The 16595-nt window shown below is 33.6% G+C and overlaps 4 protein-coding genes across 5 annotated transcripts in view; 2 read left to right on the top strand and 2 right to left on the bottom strand.

Moving 5' to 3' along the window:
- Positions 1-1403: 1403 nt before the first annotated feature.
- LOC119642275 (FAD-linked sulfhydryl oxidase ALR) lies at positions 1404-2622 on the top strand. The gene is made up of 3 exons (XM_038041376.1): positions 1404-1678; positions 1755-2005; positions 2093-2622. Exons 1-3 carry the CDS (start codon positions 1562-1564, stop codon positions 2253-2255), a joined length of 531 nt encoding a protein of 176 aa, XP_037897304.1. The 5' UTR covers positions 1404-1561; the 3' UTR covers positions 2256-2622.
- A 798-nt stretch (positions 2623-3420) lies between these two features.
- LOC119640976 (cytochrome c oxidase subunit 6B2) lies at positions 3421-6904 on the bottom strand. Its single transcript, XM_038039386.1, has 2 exons — positions 6766-6904; positions 3421-3781 (listed from the first exon to the last, which is right to left on the bottom strand). The coding sequence occupies exon 2, from the start codon at positions 3744-3746 to the stop codon at positions 3516-3518; it is 231 nt and encodes a 76-aa protein (XP_037895314.1). The 5' UTR covers positions 3747-3781; positions 6766-6904; the 3' UTR covers positions 3421-3515.
- LOC119640968 (uncharacterized protein DDB_G0287625) lies at positions 4099-6759 on the bottom strand. The gene is made up of 2 exons (XM_038039373.1): positions 6181-6759; positions 4099-5884 (listed from the first exon to the last, which is right to left on the bottom strand). The coding sequence occupies exon 2, from the start codon at positions 5809-5811 to the stop codon at positions 4729-4731; it is 1083 nt and encodes a 360-aa protein (XP_037895301.1). The 5' UTR covers positions 5812-5884; positions 6181-6759; the 3' UTR covers positions 4099-4728.
- Positions 6905-7568: 664 nt separating the features above from the next.
- Positions 7569-16595, top strand: part of LOC119635501 (ATP-binding cassette sub-family D member 3) — a 20644-nt gene continuing 11617 nt past the window's right edge. The window contains exon 1 of one of the 2 annotated variants that reach the window (XM_038030329.1): positions 7569-8485. In XM_038030329.1, the coding sequence (XP_037886257.1) occupies positions 8373-8485 (113 nt within the window). In that variant the 5' untranslated portion in view covers positions 7569-8372. The remainder of the gene's footprint in view (positions 8486-16595) is intronic. The other variant, XM_038030336.1, reaches the window with a different exon arrangement.

The following is a 16595-nucleotide window of genomic DNA, read 5'->3' as shown; positions in this document are numbered from 1 at the left end:
TTTGCAAACTTATATATATATAGCCAGCAAACGAACTAAACCCAATGTGCTCCTCATCAGGCGGTCCGCTTGGCGATAGTAAAGAATTTTCTTACGGTCGGTGGTATGGAGACGGTCCAACGACGAACAGAGAGGACACTCATTCAACTCATTCAACTTTCCTTCTACATCTCTGCTCGAAATCAAATATTCGTTGCCAATCGGTCAGTTGATCACATTCGAAGTTAGTTGTGGAATGTGATGTTTTCTTTCGTCCGATTTCTTATAATTTACAACATTTTTTCGATAATAGATTAACAACCTACTTACAAAAAAAATCATAAAATAAGTAATAAAGAATCTATGCCAATTACATGTAGATAACTTTAAATTACGTGTAAGGTCAAAACCAGTTTAGCGACTTTCATTCTTACAATGCTCGTGCGCTTTTAGTCCATTAATTGCGGAATTCGTTGCTGATAGTGAACACCCGTTTTTCTATCTCGCATAGAACAAGTTTTCGAACAGATATATCTTTTACTTATCACAGTTTTTAAGCAAGCTTAGTCTTTTATAACACCTCCGTTTTTATATATATGCTACAATTTAATTCAGTCACACTCTTAGGGTGCTAACACAATGAGACGTTATTTTCGTTTTCGGGTTATAACTTCCAAATGGTAAGCACAAGCGGCAGCCGCTTTGCCGCATTGTTTTGCAGGAAAAATACAAGTGGTTATATAATCAAAAATAAAGAAATCAACGTAAACATAAACAAAGTATTTATAGTTCTTAGTCTTGAATTTTGTTCGTTAGCCTGAAGTTTTGCAATGCGGGATATTATTTTGTTAACATTTTTGTGAAGCTTTGTGAAAATTATCATTTATTACTCTCTAGTAAATTTGATGAATATATTTCAACTTTAAAATAAATGGTCTTTATCGCTTGTTTTTCATTTATCACAAAATAAGGCATCGTATAGCACGAAATTGCAAATCACATAATATAAGAAAAGAAGTGCAACAGTGTAAGATAAATATAAATTGACCAACACTTAAAAGAAGCGATTACTGCTTCTTGTGTTGTTTTTTTTTTTTTTTTAATTTGTGTGTATATATGCAGAACGATATGTTATCTCAATTCCCATAAAGTCGGCAAATTTGAGATCAAATCCTCGAAAATAATTCATTATGTCAGATCCCTGAGAATTATAAATAAATTTGTTGTTTACGTTTACGTTGATTTCTTTATGTTTAGCTCTAAAGCCGTAGGTTTTTGTTTACATTTTCTTGTAAACAATATGGTAGCGCAGCTGCCCATTTTGTTTGCCACTTGGGAGTTTTTAACCCGAAAACGAAACAACGCCTCATTGTGTCAGCCCCGTGAAACTATAAACAGCTGTATCACAAATTTATTCTTGATCTGGCAGCGATGAATCGTTTTGACAACTTGTCTCACCCATAAGAAAATTTTGGCTTTCGTTGAACGGGAAAATTTTAGAATTTATAAAAATTGTCAATATTAAAACGTGAATTGCGACAACACTTATTTTTTTGCATTAGTTTGTTTTATCAAATACATTATGTCAAATTACGATATCTATGGTACGCCAACCAAGCCAAACAATAATTGTCGAACCTGCACAGATTTTAAATTCTGGTCGAAACAGCAGAGGCAGATATTTCACAAAGCCGACGATGTAAGTAGTCAGCCTACAAAAGCATATTCGTACATACAGAACGACTTGAGTTTTCTATATACCACCATCATTGCAGGCAAAAGATCCAGCTAAAGTTAACGATACAAGCGGTGGCGGCAATCGCAATGACACGAATGACTACGAAAGAGAAGATTGTCCATTAGATAAAAATAAATTGGGCCGTTTCACCTGGGGCCTCTTGCACACTATGGCCGCTTTTTATACAGACAACCCGACCGATTCGGAGAAAAAAGATATGAAAAGCTTTTTCGATGTCTTTGCAAGAGTATACCCCTGCGAGTATTGTGCTAGAGATTTTCAAAAAGAGTAAGTTCACGTATGTACACATATATGTGTAGGAAATCTTTATTATGACGCAATAGATGAGTTTTATGAAATATGGTTTCTTTCTAGTTTACGTGACAATCCAGTTAAAGTAAACTCACAAAAGGAATTTTCCATATGGTTGTGCAACTTTCATAACCGCGTTAATAAAAAGTTAGGTAAACCTCTTTTCGATTGTGGCAAAATAAATGAACGATGGAGAGACGGTTGGCTAGATGGATCCTGCGATTAACGGACAGCAACACACGCCCAACCATTCATTCTTCATAAGAAGAATATGGGAGAGTTGTGTTGGTCTTTATGCTTTACTAAGTATATTCGGTAGCTTTCTTTGCCACCATTTGTTTGAATTGGTTGGTTTACTATAGTAGTTGCTAGATTTGTATATTTGTGTGTATATATATATATTTATAAAGACTAAGTGTACAAACTATTCAATAAAAGAAGAAATCGTTGAATAAAAAAAAATTTATGGCGAAAAGCACATTTTCGAAATACATTTCAACGTTCTTTCGTCAGAAAAATATCAAAGAGCTGAGAAAGCTCTATTTCTAAACAACGATTGTGCTTACCGTGCAAAAGAGTACTTTCAAAAAAATTTAGTTTACGGATGAGAGTGCAGCAAGCAATAAAACGAATGATTATTTATGCCGATTTTCTAGAAGACTCATGTCAAGAATAAGATTTAATCTATCCATCCCTCCGTCCTAAGAATAAATCTCAGAAAGCACTTCAAATGAGTTCTGTGCATTTGTAATGTCGTTGGTTTACAAAGAATATCCGAGCCGGTCGACATGAAAGATGCTAGTTTATATTTATTTCCCTTTGATGGTGGAATTTATACATATGTACAATAGTTATCAATAGCAAATACAACAAAATACTCAAGTTCCATATATATAAACATGAACAGAAGCACCGTGAAAACTGGTCAAATTTTGCAAGTGCTAAGAATTCCTCCTTTAACGGATTAATTACACTTTCTATATATAATTCTCATTCTCTATGTTTTCACTCTACTACTTCTTTAAGGTGATTTCCTAGTAAGTTTGTTATGTCTCAAATCTCTTATATTGTTATTGTCTTTACACTTTCGACTTCCGATTCACCTTCTAGATACACTACATATTTCCATATTTACTTTGTGCGATATTCGCCTTTAAGCTATATTTCATTTAGTGAGAGAGCAATGCATCATCTATATAATCATAGAGTCTATCGCACCGATCTGTAAAGAGAAGTGATCTCGCTTTCATATTATCTTATTTCTCTGGCAAGATCTCGCAAGATGATTTTAATATAATTTGCAAGAAAATTAATTGCAACGCCTACTTGAAACTTTTTTTAATTGTAAAAATAAATTTATTATTAAGATTTAAGTTTAGAATTTTTATTCAATTTCTAGTAAATGTTGATTAAGATGGCTGTAGCACAACAATTTTTAGATAATAAAGTTTTTCGGATATTAATTAAAGTGCCTCATGGTGAAAATTTAAATTCGACCAGCAAAGGTGCCGTTTTCAATTTGTTCATTCCACTTCTCCACCCAGGCGTTAGGGCACATCGATTTAAAGACTTTCTTAAAGTAGTTGCATGGCTCATAGCTCTCACCACGTTTTTTCTGGCAACGATGGAAATCCACGTACGACTGATAGCAGTAACGGGTCTGATTCTGATTGGGGAAACGTGGATCGAAAGGAGCAGTTTCTAGTTTAACAGTCATTTCTGCAGGTCCTGGGTTCTCCTTTTTTTTCTCGCCTTTTTTTGCCATTGAAATCAGAAGAGAGAACAACTCTTTTTGTTATAATACTAGTAGAATGTTTTTGGGAATGTTATGGCTTAGCACATGAATTAGGAATAGCATGAATGTTATAACACACACACAACAATAGCACACATACAAACAGTCATTTACACAATCATATCCGTAATTGCGAGCGTTTCGAAGATGGATAAACAGAAAGAATGCATAAAAAAAGAATTTATTAGATAATAATAATATTCAATTAGTTATATTTAGCAAACTAATTAAAAAGGGGCCAAAAATTATATTATTAAATAAAAACATCTGTAAAATATAATAAAGAGAAATGAAATTTTAAGGTTATGTTTTAATTGAAAGAATTATTTGATATTATTATTATTGCATATCTAAGCACACAGCAAATGGTCAGTCGCCGCCCCTTAATACAGAACTCACAAATTTGATCTATCGTTCCTTCTTTCCATTAACCATTTGCAACAAATTATTTACAATGAAATTATGACAATTAACATCCTGATGTAATTGAAACATAATGAAATCATGCGGACTTATATCGCTAATGCCCACGAAACAATAAAGACGTAAATGTAACTGCATGTATACCTTAACTACAGACAAAAATTGCATTAGTACTAATTTTCTTCAGTTTAGTGCGTTAAGAAAATTTAATAATTTCCCTTTTTACTAAAATCTTGATAAATACATAATTTTCAATACGATTCAGTTTCTTTTTATCGTTAATGGCTTCCCCACCTCTCACGATTTAGGAGAGGTCAATACCAACTTATGAAAAAAAAAAAAGAAAAAATATGCACAGTTTTCAGCTTCTGCTGAAATGTTGTAAAAGGTTGAATAAAAAAAATTCATTTTTTGCTTCAAGTTCATTGGTCTCCAAACGCGTTTTCTTGACGCCGCGCGTAACTTCTCCGATATTTGAAGTTTACTTAACCAATGGCCTATTACCAGCCTCCGATTCGCAGGCTGTGTTTTTGTATTTGTTTACTTCAGCCAAGTAAAGTGACCAAAAGTCTTTGGGATCGTTCGCTGGCTCATTCTGAACTTTCGGTTTTGCTACTACACCTGTTTTTAGAATTTTGCCGCCACGACGGCGTCCCACTATGGGAGGAGGTGGTGCACTTTTACCCATGGCTGTAGCCGCTAAATAGGGAACTGTTGTGGGATTAGCGACAGCTAACACTGGGACAACGGGTACTACATTAGCTGCTACTGCTGAAGTGGAAGCTTGTTGTTTTTGTTGCTCTTGCATTTTTTTAAATATTTCCAAAAAAGAGCCATCATTGGCAAATACTGGATGTGAAGCTTCCGGCTTAGGGGGTGGATACACTTTACCCTCTTTCGCCAAAGTTTGCCTTAACTTCTCCTCCATTTCTCGATGTATACGCTCCTTGTCAATCGGTTCATCTGTATCAAAATTATAGTAGCTATTCTCTTGATAACTTTCCGTACTACTACACGATCGTTCTGGTAAAGGTAATTCATTCAAATCATTCGTGTGTTGACCTGTGTCGTCTCTAGTGTCTTCTGCTATGTTAGTTAAACTACATGGCTTAGAATGCGTATGCAAATCAGAGTTTTGGATTTTATTGCTGCTACGACACTCTTTTTTGCTACTCCGACAACGATCATCATCTAGCTGCGAAGAGCTGCGTGAACAAGACCGACGTCTGCTCAAATCATCCATCTCGCGTTGATAACGTCTATGTGATCGCGAACGACTACGTGATCTTGTACGCGAATCGCGGTGTCGCCGGAAAGATTGACGTCTATCGTGGCGTGAGCTATACCCACCGCGGCTCCGACTACGACTGCGGCTACGCGAAAACGCGCCGCGATGCTGTCGACGTCTGTGTCGCTCTACAGAACGACTTCTTGAGCGACTGTCATTACGATAAGAGCGTTTGTATGATTTAACGTTATGATTTGAACGTCGTCTTTCCATTCGACCCGAACGGTCTGCAGATTCTATATCAAAATCGTCGCTTCTCATGCGGTTATTGGGCATTTTATCGTTTTCTCAATGTCCTATTTATAGATTTGCTGTTTTCGGGCTTCACACACAGGATCTGCAAATCAAACTATTATCCTCGTAATTAGAATTTGTTGTTGTTGCAGACTCATCACAATTTCTATACCTATGTTTTTACATGGTCTCTATTTTTTATTTTTTTTTTTTTTGGTTTTTTCTCCTTCATATTTTCATATTCAATATTTTCTTGTTTGAAAATCTCAAAACTGTATTTACTTATTCTTAAAAAATTTTCACCGATTTCGCAACAAGAAAATATTTTCGTTTTTCATTTTCAATCTTCTTTCTTTATAAGATAAATGAAATATGCATATATAGAGCAATAGAGTAATAAATAGACATTACTTGTTTGTTTGCAATAGCTGTCAGCCGTCTTCAGCATGGGCAGAAAGCGAGCAGCTGTTGTATCTGCTTATAACAGTCCAATTAACGTAGTATTCCTTGGAATGCTTAGAAATCCACTTGCCTTCTGTCGTATCTTGAGTGATAGATGGGTGTCCTATGTTTTTGTATATTTTTCGTAGAATTTTATAGTTAAGTCCTGTGTGAAAAATGAACTTGAAGGCATGAATATTTTTTGCTTTTTCCCAATAAAAATTACTGTGCATAGTTTTTCTGTTTTTATATATGGAAAAGTTGTTAAAATGTAATAAATACATAAAATTGCTTTACGAAACATTGCAATCATTTGCAATTATTTGTGTATAAGACGAAATTTTTCCCTAAAAATCATAAAGGAAAATTCTCGTTATGTAATTTTCTTTTCTTTCGCTCTTATGTCGTCGGTTCGTCTTTAGTACGGCGCTACGCCAACCCACCAGCCGTGCCATGAAGTTTTCGCTTAATTTTTCCTTTTTACCACACACAAATTTACAGAATTATTCTTTACTTTAAAATAGGTTTTTAAATACCTTTTAGTCAATTTCATACCTTTTATTCCTTAAGAACAAATTTTTTTTCTTCCTTAATAAAGCAGCGACTGAATATGTCACGATCTAATGCGGTCGGCTGAGTTAAGTAAGAATTTTCTTGTGAAAATCAATATGGCGTCTGCTCGATGATGTTTTAGTTGGTTACCTACTGTTCATGTTTCAAACACAGGCATGTTAGTATATGGACAGAGTTACCTTTCGTTATTTATAAAGAGCGCACATTTATATATATCGAATTCATGCTTAGTTTTGTATTTGACATTCCAATATACCAATCGAACTTGAGTTAAAAATTATTGATTCTGAAACTGAACCGCCAATCAAGGCCATTGCGATGTAATATCGCAACTGAAGTTTACCCCCGAAACCAAATACGTTGTGAAAAGTGATATTTTTTTTTAATTTTTCGAAATAGAAAATTCTTGCATGGAACCCTAATTATGGCTTCAAAATGTAAATTTGAGGAAGAACGAAACGGAAGAGGGTTACTATCTTCTCTGGATAGTAAGGTTTACGAAAGGCATGTTTGAAGCAGTTCATCAGACTACGACGACAATTCACACCTATTAACTTAGGGTAGTCATAATTGACATTTTGAAATACTGAGAAATTCAACATTCACTATAAATATTTTTGTTTGAAGAAAAACTATAACAGCAATTGAATATATTTTTGAAATTAAAAACTAGTTTAATTTGTAGTTAGTATGTAGGTATTTTCATAGCCTCTTTTGCATTATAAAATTGTTAAAAAAGAAAAAGAAGAACTAAAGGAGTGCGGGATTTTTTTTATACTCAAATGCCTACTTTTGTGTTTAATAACACATATTATATATTATTAAATATAATGTTTAATTGAAAGAGTTGTGAATTGAAAGATAGCTTCATATAATTTGTTTGTTTTTATTCGCATATCTAGATAGACATGATCTCACGTAAGAAAAACAATCTGTAATCTATGATCTTATCTTAATACAACTTCCTAATAAATACTTGTTCTCTACATATATTCTTCATAGTCATATGTGACGTGAATGCTTTCTTTATTTAAAAAGTTGTATTTCATTTCAAGCTTTCTGGCTTTGTAAAGCTTTCTTTGTTCCAATCTTTACAGTAGCAAAAATACAAAACAACGAAACCTCGCTACTCAAGCAAAAAGTAAAAATGCAAAATCAGATGAGTTTTGTGCCGCGGTCAAATAAAAACATAATGTATTGCTGGCTGCGACAAACGAATTAGTAAAGAAAAGACAATTTAAAAAAAAAAAACGTGAAAGTTCGAGTTCTATATTAACAAAAAAGGAAAAAAAAAACAAAATTTTAACTACAAAATTACGGGTCAATAAATCATCAAACAACAACAAGAAAGAGAAGAAAAAAGAGTGTATATTAGAAAGGTGTAAAATACAAAGTACAGAGAAAAGTGCCAAAAAAAGTCGGCAAAAAAAGGCAAGCAATTAAGTCTTTTTCCCGAATAATTGTGCAAGAAAAATTTCCATTTTACTTTTTAAGGAATTCAATAATAAAAGATATATACGGCAACGGCTTCCGTTCGTTTTCGTATTACAAAAATATCGATTAATCGCATATAGATTTATAAACACGTAATGGCGCCGGCACTAAGTAGATTGCGCGAAAATCAAAATGTTATAATCGGCCTAACTGGTGTTTCCGCGGCCTTATGGATTATCGCTTATGGCAAGTCGTCACAAAAACACAGGTCAGTGAAAAACGTTTAATTCTTTATTAAAAGACATAAAACAAACATTGTATAACGTATATGTATATGAATGTAGTTTTCAAGTAAACTCTCAGTGTCAAGTTTATTGCCTACGCCTATAGAATGTATGGCAATCTGCGGCTGCGAAGGCTGCGTTAAAGGTGTTTTTTTGTTTATATACATTAGTGTTTATTAGTGTAACATTACAAAATTTGATTTCGTTTGTATTAACTTATGAACAAACACCGGTTTGCAAATTTTTTTGTCGTTGCCGATTTCCGGTTTCACATATGCTGTCATCCGCATGATTTTAAGGGTAATATGTATATAAAGAAAGCACATTCTTGAAATTTTCTAATTAGTTCAATAAGTTAAATTAATGATAAGTTATAAAGGTAAAATCGGGAAGGCAGGCGTAAGTCCGTAACTCAAATTTTGTCAAATCATCGGAAGACAGTAAAGTGTCGCATCCCGATTAAGATATTTAAATTTAAAGTTGAAATTCGATTGTGTAGGGAATGCTTTTCTTCACTTCAATCGTAACTATGGCACATTCTATCGATCACTGGTTTCGTTATATGACTTTAATTGAGTTTTCAATCGTTTCTTTTCTTGTTGTTATTTACTTAATTTAAAAGCGTTCTCTCGTTATGTGTGTATGTTTATTGCAAATATTATTGTTATCGTTTTGTAAATTGTTTTTTTTTTTTTTTTTTTATAGACGATCACGTACTTGTATTTTTCTTATTCATAAGCAACTATATTGCAAACAATTTGCTTTTAATGCATATGCAATATGATTACATGTATAGTTATGAATATCTGTCTATACAAACGCATACGAATGTATATGTTATTATTATTATTATTATTATTATTGTGTTGTTGTTGTTTGATTTTTTCTGGCAAAGAAACGCGATAGAAAAGATTATTCATATTACAAAAGAAAAGATTACACTGCAATATATTACACATACATTCATACATCCATCAAATTAATGAACTCACTTTCTATGAAATGTGCTTTAACTGCTATTCGTATACATAATTTCTACAGTTCATAGTCTAGCTTAGATTTATCTATTAGTATAAATCAGTCTTAACTTAGCTTAACTTAGATTTATCTGTTGGTAATAAGTTAGGCTTGGGTAGCGGGTCCGTCGCGGCCAACAGGATACAATTTCAGTCGAGATAATAGATAGAAAATTAATCTTACTTAATAATGTCTGTTATAAACGAAGCACAAAATATAATTAAAAGGTCATCCGGCCCCCTTATTCCATCATCTTACATACATTTTCCTTGTGTTTATATTCGATGGCCGCACGTATTGTTTATCAAAAAAATAAAATAAAATAAAATAAAAAAAATAAAAAAACAGCTAAAAATAAAAAGCAGAACGCGAAAAACCACAGAGATTATATAAAAAAATTTACTTGAAGATATTATTTAATTATAATCCGAAATAAATTGTAGAACTAGCTGCAGTTTAATAGATCTATGTAGAAGAGCTTTAAAAGCAAATTTTAAATACAAATTGTCAGGAACTACGTGGAGAAGTAATTATTTTACTCGCAATACTTATTTTTTTTATCATATTTCGTTGCAATCGTTAGAGAATAATTCACGCTGAGTTGTTAGGGGAAAAGGTATATAGGACTTGGACTTTAGTCACGTATATGCTTAAGGTCACATCACATTTTTAAGGCTCGCTTAAAGCTAAACATTTAAAATACATAAGAAATTAGTGATCATATGTGCTTATTAACTATTATATTATTACTATTATTAATAAAATGTCTTACCATTAGCTCTTTAATTAATAATTTCATAATTAATAATATAATGTGTGCTGAACAATATAGTCGTACAATATAACGACACATAGTCGACATAGGAGTACAAAGGGTTGATTTGCTTGTGTTGAACAGATATGCAATAATTTTTTTTTAGTTTCCAATAGAACATATACCAAGAAGTTTGGGCTAAGGAATTTTCGATGCTTATTTCAATGCACTATTTCGAAGAATTTAATTCGCTCACGCACACTCATACAACTTGCCTTCTCCATAAAATGCAAAGCGATGGGTTATTAGAAAAAGGACAGACGTTCATCTGTTAGAACGCGCCGTTCAAAATTAGATCCTATGACATTTGCCAATAACAATAAATATATCTTTAATAGCGAGCTTTCCAAGAACTGAACTGAACTGAACTGAACTGAGCTGAACTGAATGTAGCGATTGAAGTATCTCGCATCTTAATGACAAGCTGAGCTAAGTCGTGCTTTAGCCAGTTACTACTTAATAACTCTTTATGTTGCCCTTACCTTGTCAGTGCCATAAATTATTCATACGTTTATCTTTAGATTGAAAACGGAACATTGTGAAGGAATTCTTGCCAAATTATAAAAATCGAAAAAACTAACGGATTCAACATAATATCGTCGCACCCAGAGCCATTTCGCGAATATCATCGCTAAAAATAAAGAGAGAGAGTGTATTTAGCAGACTTTAGAACTTCATGCTAATGTTTTCAAAATGTTAAGAAACGTCAAGGCCAGACAAAGTGATTTAAAAAATGCACTTACCCTTAGCTACTAATAGAAGACGGCATAGAAATTAAAAAAAATTATAATCGCACCACTAAATGCAAATAACGATAATGAAAATATTATCATAAATTAATAAGCATTAGACTGACATTTTGTCCATTCGAGTTGCCGTAATATATAATAGTAATATTAATATCTGCTTGCTTGTGTGCGTGCGTGTTTTGTGCCTTCTTGTTTTGGAGAGAAAAGGAACCAATAAAACGCGAAATGAGATTCTTTTAAATCTGCACAAATGCAATCATATTTGTAGGCCTTCAGTCTTGTGGCATGACCGTCAAATATTTCTATCTTAGAAACAATAGCTGCAAGCACTTCTTAAAGATTTGCGTTAGCAGCGGTGATGTAGCAAACAGGTTGACAAGTCGAGGACATTCATCAGCTGCATGTAACCGCAATTTCCCTTCGACTATATACCGGGTTTTCGAATATTGTAAGCAGCTGGATGTAACAGTTAAATTCATCTAAACCATCTCCACCATCCTGCCGTAAAAGTATTACTCGGTGTTAACGCCTATCAGCTTACTTTCAGTGTTCATCCGATATTTAAGCAATCGAAAGATTCAACCTTGGTCTATAACTACTACTACTCTATAGATAATGGAATCAAAAAATGAAGTCCAACTTTCATTCATGACCTGATGCTATATTTGCGGCATTAATATTAATCACGTATTCGTCCTTCCAATATTTTAAACATACTCTTTACATCCAACGTTATAACGAGGCCAAAATCGTTGTTGCCTCCTACCCTGTTTCCCGCTGTGCTTTCCTATTGCTATTAAAGCGACTTGATGGTGTTCGCATTATGGTATTTTTCCTACATTTGTATCGAACGTTTAGAAAATGGTGTGATTTTCTTAAAAGCATTATTCATCGCATCAAGATTAGAATGCCAAGATAGAATCGATTAGTGTGAACTTTAATGCTTGGCTTTCATGTACTGGCCGCAAAGCGTTCGTGATGTATATTTTCGCAAAAACGAATTGTGCCACTTGCGGAACATAGTTGCTGATGGTGTCAAGACTTAGTATGATGGCTTGATGGCTTGAGGAATGGTCCCTACACAACTACAAGAGCTTTTAGTGCACCTTTCAAATATTGTTCCTTTTTATTGTCTTTAGGATCTGAAATAAGCAATGATGACAATTTTTTTTTTTTTTTTTTTTTTTGCTGTAAATGCATGCACGTACATACTTACGCATTCGTGAATAAGCTTGAAAATGATTCTTGGGTAAGTTTTTCCAAAGGGTTGTGAAATTTCGAAGCAACACTATTCACTTGAAGACAAATAGCTTTACAAGATTTAATGCAGAAACCAAACCAAAATATTTATTGCTCTTTTTTGTAATTTTTATACACACCACTGAGCCGTGGTGGGGGTGTATTCAATTTCCTTTTTTTCAAAATGCATGCATCCAAAAGGATGCATCACAAATCCGACAACGCATCCATTACGTATCTGAATTAATTAAGCCACGTCTGTCCGTCTGCGTGTCTGCATAGTGTTTGTCGCTGGCATTTTCTTGGTTCGCAAAAATGAAGATATCGACTTCAAATTTGGTAGACTTCAACATTGGAAGTTCTTGCACGCAGGTTGACACTTAAAATGGGCCAAATTTAATAAAAATTTGCGAGTTTTTGCTCGTTAGTCAGAGATTATAGAATTAAGAAGGCTGATAATTTCCATATTTACCTTATCGAACACTCTACTCTTTAGGTGCAAAAATAGAACGAATCGGCCATGCTCACACAAAGGTTATTAAGTTATTAAATTCTATTTTTTTTTGCACTTTTTTACAATTTTATGCCTATTTATCATCTATCTATCATAAGGCATAAGGCGTAATGAAAATGGGTTAATTCTAAAACGAACCACGATCTGGTGGATACATTTTTTCTTAATGATATACCAGCGATATGGGTATCATATAAAAGGACTTGGTGAGTAGAATGCGAGTAGCTAAGCTAAGTGTGTTAATTATAAATTAATTAAGGTAGACGTCACGATTCAGTTGATAAATGTTTTCTTAAAAATACCTTCGATATATAGGTATCAAATGAAAGGAGCTCGAGCGTAGAATGCGATAAACTGTATGAGTTATAATTTAGTTCTGATAGACATTTAATACGTAAAGTGTTGGGGCGTTTCGAAAAAACCCTTTTTCTTGCGCATTAAAATCTTAAATGGACCCAAGCGTTCATGTGATGAGTACGCGAGATACGGATCCTGTCGAATAGAACTTTCTCATATGTTTTCGATCTAATACTGTTGGAAACCTTTGAAAGTATTCAATTTGGAAGTGCGAAAAGACACACGCAGCCGTTGTGGCTACGTAACGAATAAGAATTTCTTGTCTTCATTCAATTATTGTTAAACTAAATACTGCTCCGAGATAAAAAAATTACTTATTGCACTTTACCGTTTAAGCTTGTTACATAGAAAATTACATATAAAAAATGCTATCCATGTCGGAAAAATTTATTGGGTAAAGCGCTGAACACAATTAATGCATTTGCATCGTTGCATCGTGCACTTAAATCTTAAAGTATGACTTGATTGTACGGAAAAAAAAAAAAGAAATTCTGCAGCATGCACGAAGCAAAGTGCCTTCACTGTGTTTAGCGTTTAACGCTTTTGCTGCAAAAATGATGTCGCATGCATGAATCGTAGCAATACTCGTCGTCAGTTTCATATAACTATACGTCATGCGTATATACACTGGTAGCTCATAGTAACGAGAAAAGCATTTAATTGGAACTTCAATTAAGATGACATCGTTTGCCGTCGTGCGTACTTCTGTTCAATTATCTGCTGTTACGGAAACGTAATTTAACGTCTCGAAAGTTAGACCGTTAGATCTTGAAAGTTTGAAATTAGGAGAAGGAGAATTTTGAGTTCTGAAGTGAGCCCACATCAATTCAAACCCATCGATTTCTACAGAATGAAATTTGTTAAGTTTTTTTTTTTTTTTTAAGCAAAGTCCTGTATTTCCTTTCAATGATTGATTATATGTAGTCGATTACTGAAGCTTGTTGTAAATCTTCCTTTTGTTTTGGGGGAATTTTTTCCACATGGAAACCAAGCGGGTGGCTTTCAACAATAGGAAACGAATTTTCATATGTTGTGATTGGAGAGAATTTTTTCCGTATGGTTGCAGCATCTAATTAGCAACAACAAACAAAGAATGCATTTGATATCTATTAAGAATAGTGTTCCGGTTTTCAAGCTAGATCCTTGTTGTATCACGAAAGATTTCTTTACTTCATATATATACTGGGTTAACAGATAATCTTATTTTTTTCTTCTTGCTTCGCTATAGCGGTATGGACGCATTCTATTGCGCGATGCGTCTTTCAGATCAAAATTTCCATTTGCAAACTTGCCATACCAATCCCGGGCGGCTGTTTCTATCTATCGCATCCACTTCATACAGCAAGCACAAATATCGCGAGCAAGTTGCGGCCTTAGAATTTTAATTAAAAGAAGGAGGTATCGAAACTGCAAACTTTTCTTAATATGACATTCTACTGATTGAATGAAAAAACAAACAGCATCGTGTTTCGAATTATTTGAGCCATTATGCCAAAAACATTAAATGGTAAGCGGAACGTTAAAATTTAAAGAAACAACGAGAGACGAGAGACGAGAGTGCATGAATAGAACAAATTACTGATCAGAAATCTATACCTTTTATGAAAAGTCTTTTGTTTTGGATGTTGAATGCAAGCGCGAAGAATCTGCATAATGCGACATCAAATTTGAATTCTCAGGCACATCACTGCACATTGAAGCCATACAATTTTATTTGCTTTGGAGACTTCTTCGCTTAACATCTGTATTTGAAGCGTGCTTATGAATTTCGTATACATTCCAGTTATTAGATATTGCCGTCACATGCCATCGGAGAGTTTGTTTAGCTCAGAGCTATTAGAGCGCTTAAGTGTAGATAGATGTAGGTTTTAATAAAGTAGAATTTATACATATCAGAGATATTAAGATATTTATACAAAGAACAAGCAGAGAAAACAATATTTTTGGCTGGAGTCGAATCTCGCATACCCATCAACATTAAAATCTTTGGTCAAAAAAAAAAAAAAGATGAATGGGACAAAATTTATCTTTCACCCATGACTTACTACTTTCCTGAAACGTATTGTTAAGAAAAATTAATCTACCACTATCGGGACGTCCACCATATCTAATTTAAAATTAACACGCTTAGCTTGTCGCATTCTACTCTCCAAGTGCTTTTATTTGATATCCATTGACGAATTTCACGCTGATACCTCCATGCTTTAAAGCCTCAATTCTTTAAAGCATTCACGATGTCCATGCAATCGCATCAATCGCATAAATTGGAATTAGCATTCGATGTTAATTCAAAATCGGAAAGCGCTTATAAGTGCTGACGTGCGAATGGAAGATAAACGAGTCTTCGTTAAAAAACTAAAAGTTAGCTATGAACAATTAACTGATAATTCGGATCCATAAGATAATCGGATTTTCTCTCTTGAGCTCCAACAGAGAAATCATTTCCAGTATGTACGCTAAGTGGTTAAGTAGGTCACAATAATTAACTGTTCTCACGAGACCGGAAATCTTTTCTTAACTCTTACATAATACTTTCTCTGAGAACATCCTTAAAAAGAAGTCCTTTAGCGACTTACGATTACCTTAAAGTTCCTATCAAGTGCATGCACACACACACACACACACATACACAATGAATTTTTTGCAACCATCTAATGCATGGTACGTACGTTTTAATATTGTGTAAATTTATTCATTTTTTGTGTACCAATGCACCATGACTGGTGTAAATTCTTCGAAAGGTTATAAATTAGCATGCATAGCAATCGCCGGTGCTATAGTTTTGTTTATTGCGATAACAAAATATTTTTTTATTTTTCATTTTTTTTTTTTTTTTCTTCTTTTTTTATGAAAAAAAAGTGAAAGCATTAAAAATCATTCTAATTGCGAGACTTAACAGTATTTTATTTATATTCACTACAAATGCAATAAAATGGGAATTGGATTAAGTAACAATATTATAATTGGGCAAGTCCAACCGTTAAATGCCCTTGAGAATGCAAAGTCATTCTAATACAATTCCTCACATATTTTCTCAATAAAATAGCAATAAAGGATATGATGTGACCATGTAAAAGCATAACAGGCAGTGCAACTTGCTCGGATCCAAGTTTAATCAATTTTATTTTCTTGTCAAAAAACCTGTTATTTTTCAACTGTCACTTCATAATTGCAAAACTTGCACTTTATTGCCAGATAGGGGGCTATATTTCATACGAACGTTTATAAGGGATTGAGTTGAAAAAATTGCTATTATGTAATCGTTAAATAGAAGCGGCTTCAAAGCACTCGCCGCTATTTCATCGAAATTTTTCAAATATATTCAATACGTGCACCGACTTACTTTTACTTAGCGGATTTTTGTCGAGAAGTTTTTAGATTTGCAATTTTTTTTTTTTTTTTTT

This window comes from Glossina fuscipes, unplaced genomic scaffold (genome assembly GCF_014805625.2).
Source record: "Glossina fuscipes isolate IAEA_lab_2018 unplaced genomic scaffold, Yale_Gfus_2 0, whole genome shotgun sequence".
Taxonomy (NCBI): domain Eukaryota; kingdom Metazoa; phylum Arthropoda; class Insecta; order Diptera; family Glossinidae; genus Glossina; species Glossina fuscipes.
Note: the sequence above shows the minus strand (reverse complement) of the source record. Positions and strands in the feature narration are given on the sequence as shown.

Coding starts and splice junctions, on each gene's coding strand:
- LOC119642275 (XM_038041376.1), top strand. CDS start 1,562: ATGTCAAATTACGATATCTATGGTACGCCAACCAAGCCAAACAATAAT. Junction 1,679..1,754: donor TATTTCACAAAGCCGACGAT/GTAAGTAGTCAG, acceptor CCATCATTGCAG/GCAAAAGATCCAGCTAAAGT. Junction 2,006..2,092: donor GCTAGAGATTTTCAAAAAGA/GTAAGTTCACGT, acceptor GTTTCTTTCTAG/TTTACGTGACAATCCAGTTA.
- LOC119640976 (XM_038039386.1), bottom strand. CDS start 3,746: ATGACTGTTAAACTAGAAACTGCTCCTTTCGATCCACGTTTCCCCAAT.
- LOC119640968 (XM_038039373.1), bottom strand. CDS start 5,811: ATGCCCAATAACCGCATGAGAAGCGACGATTTTGATATAGAATCTGCA.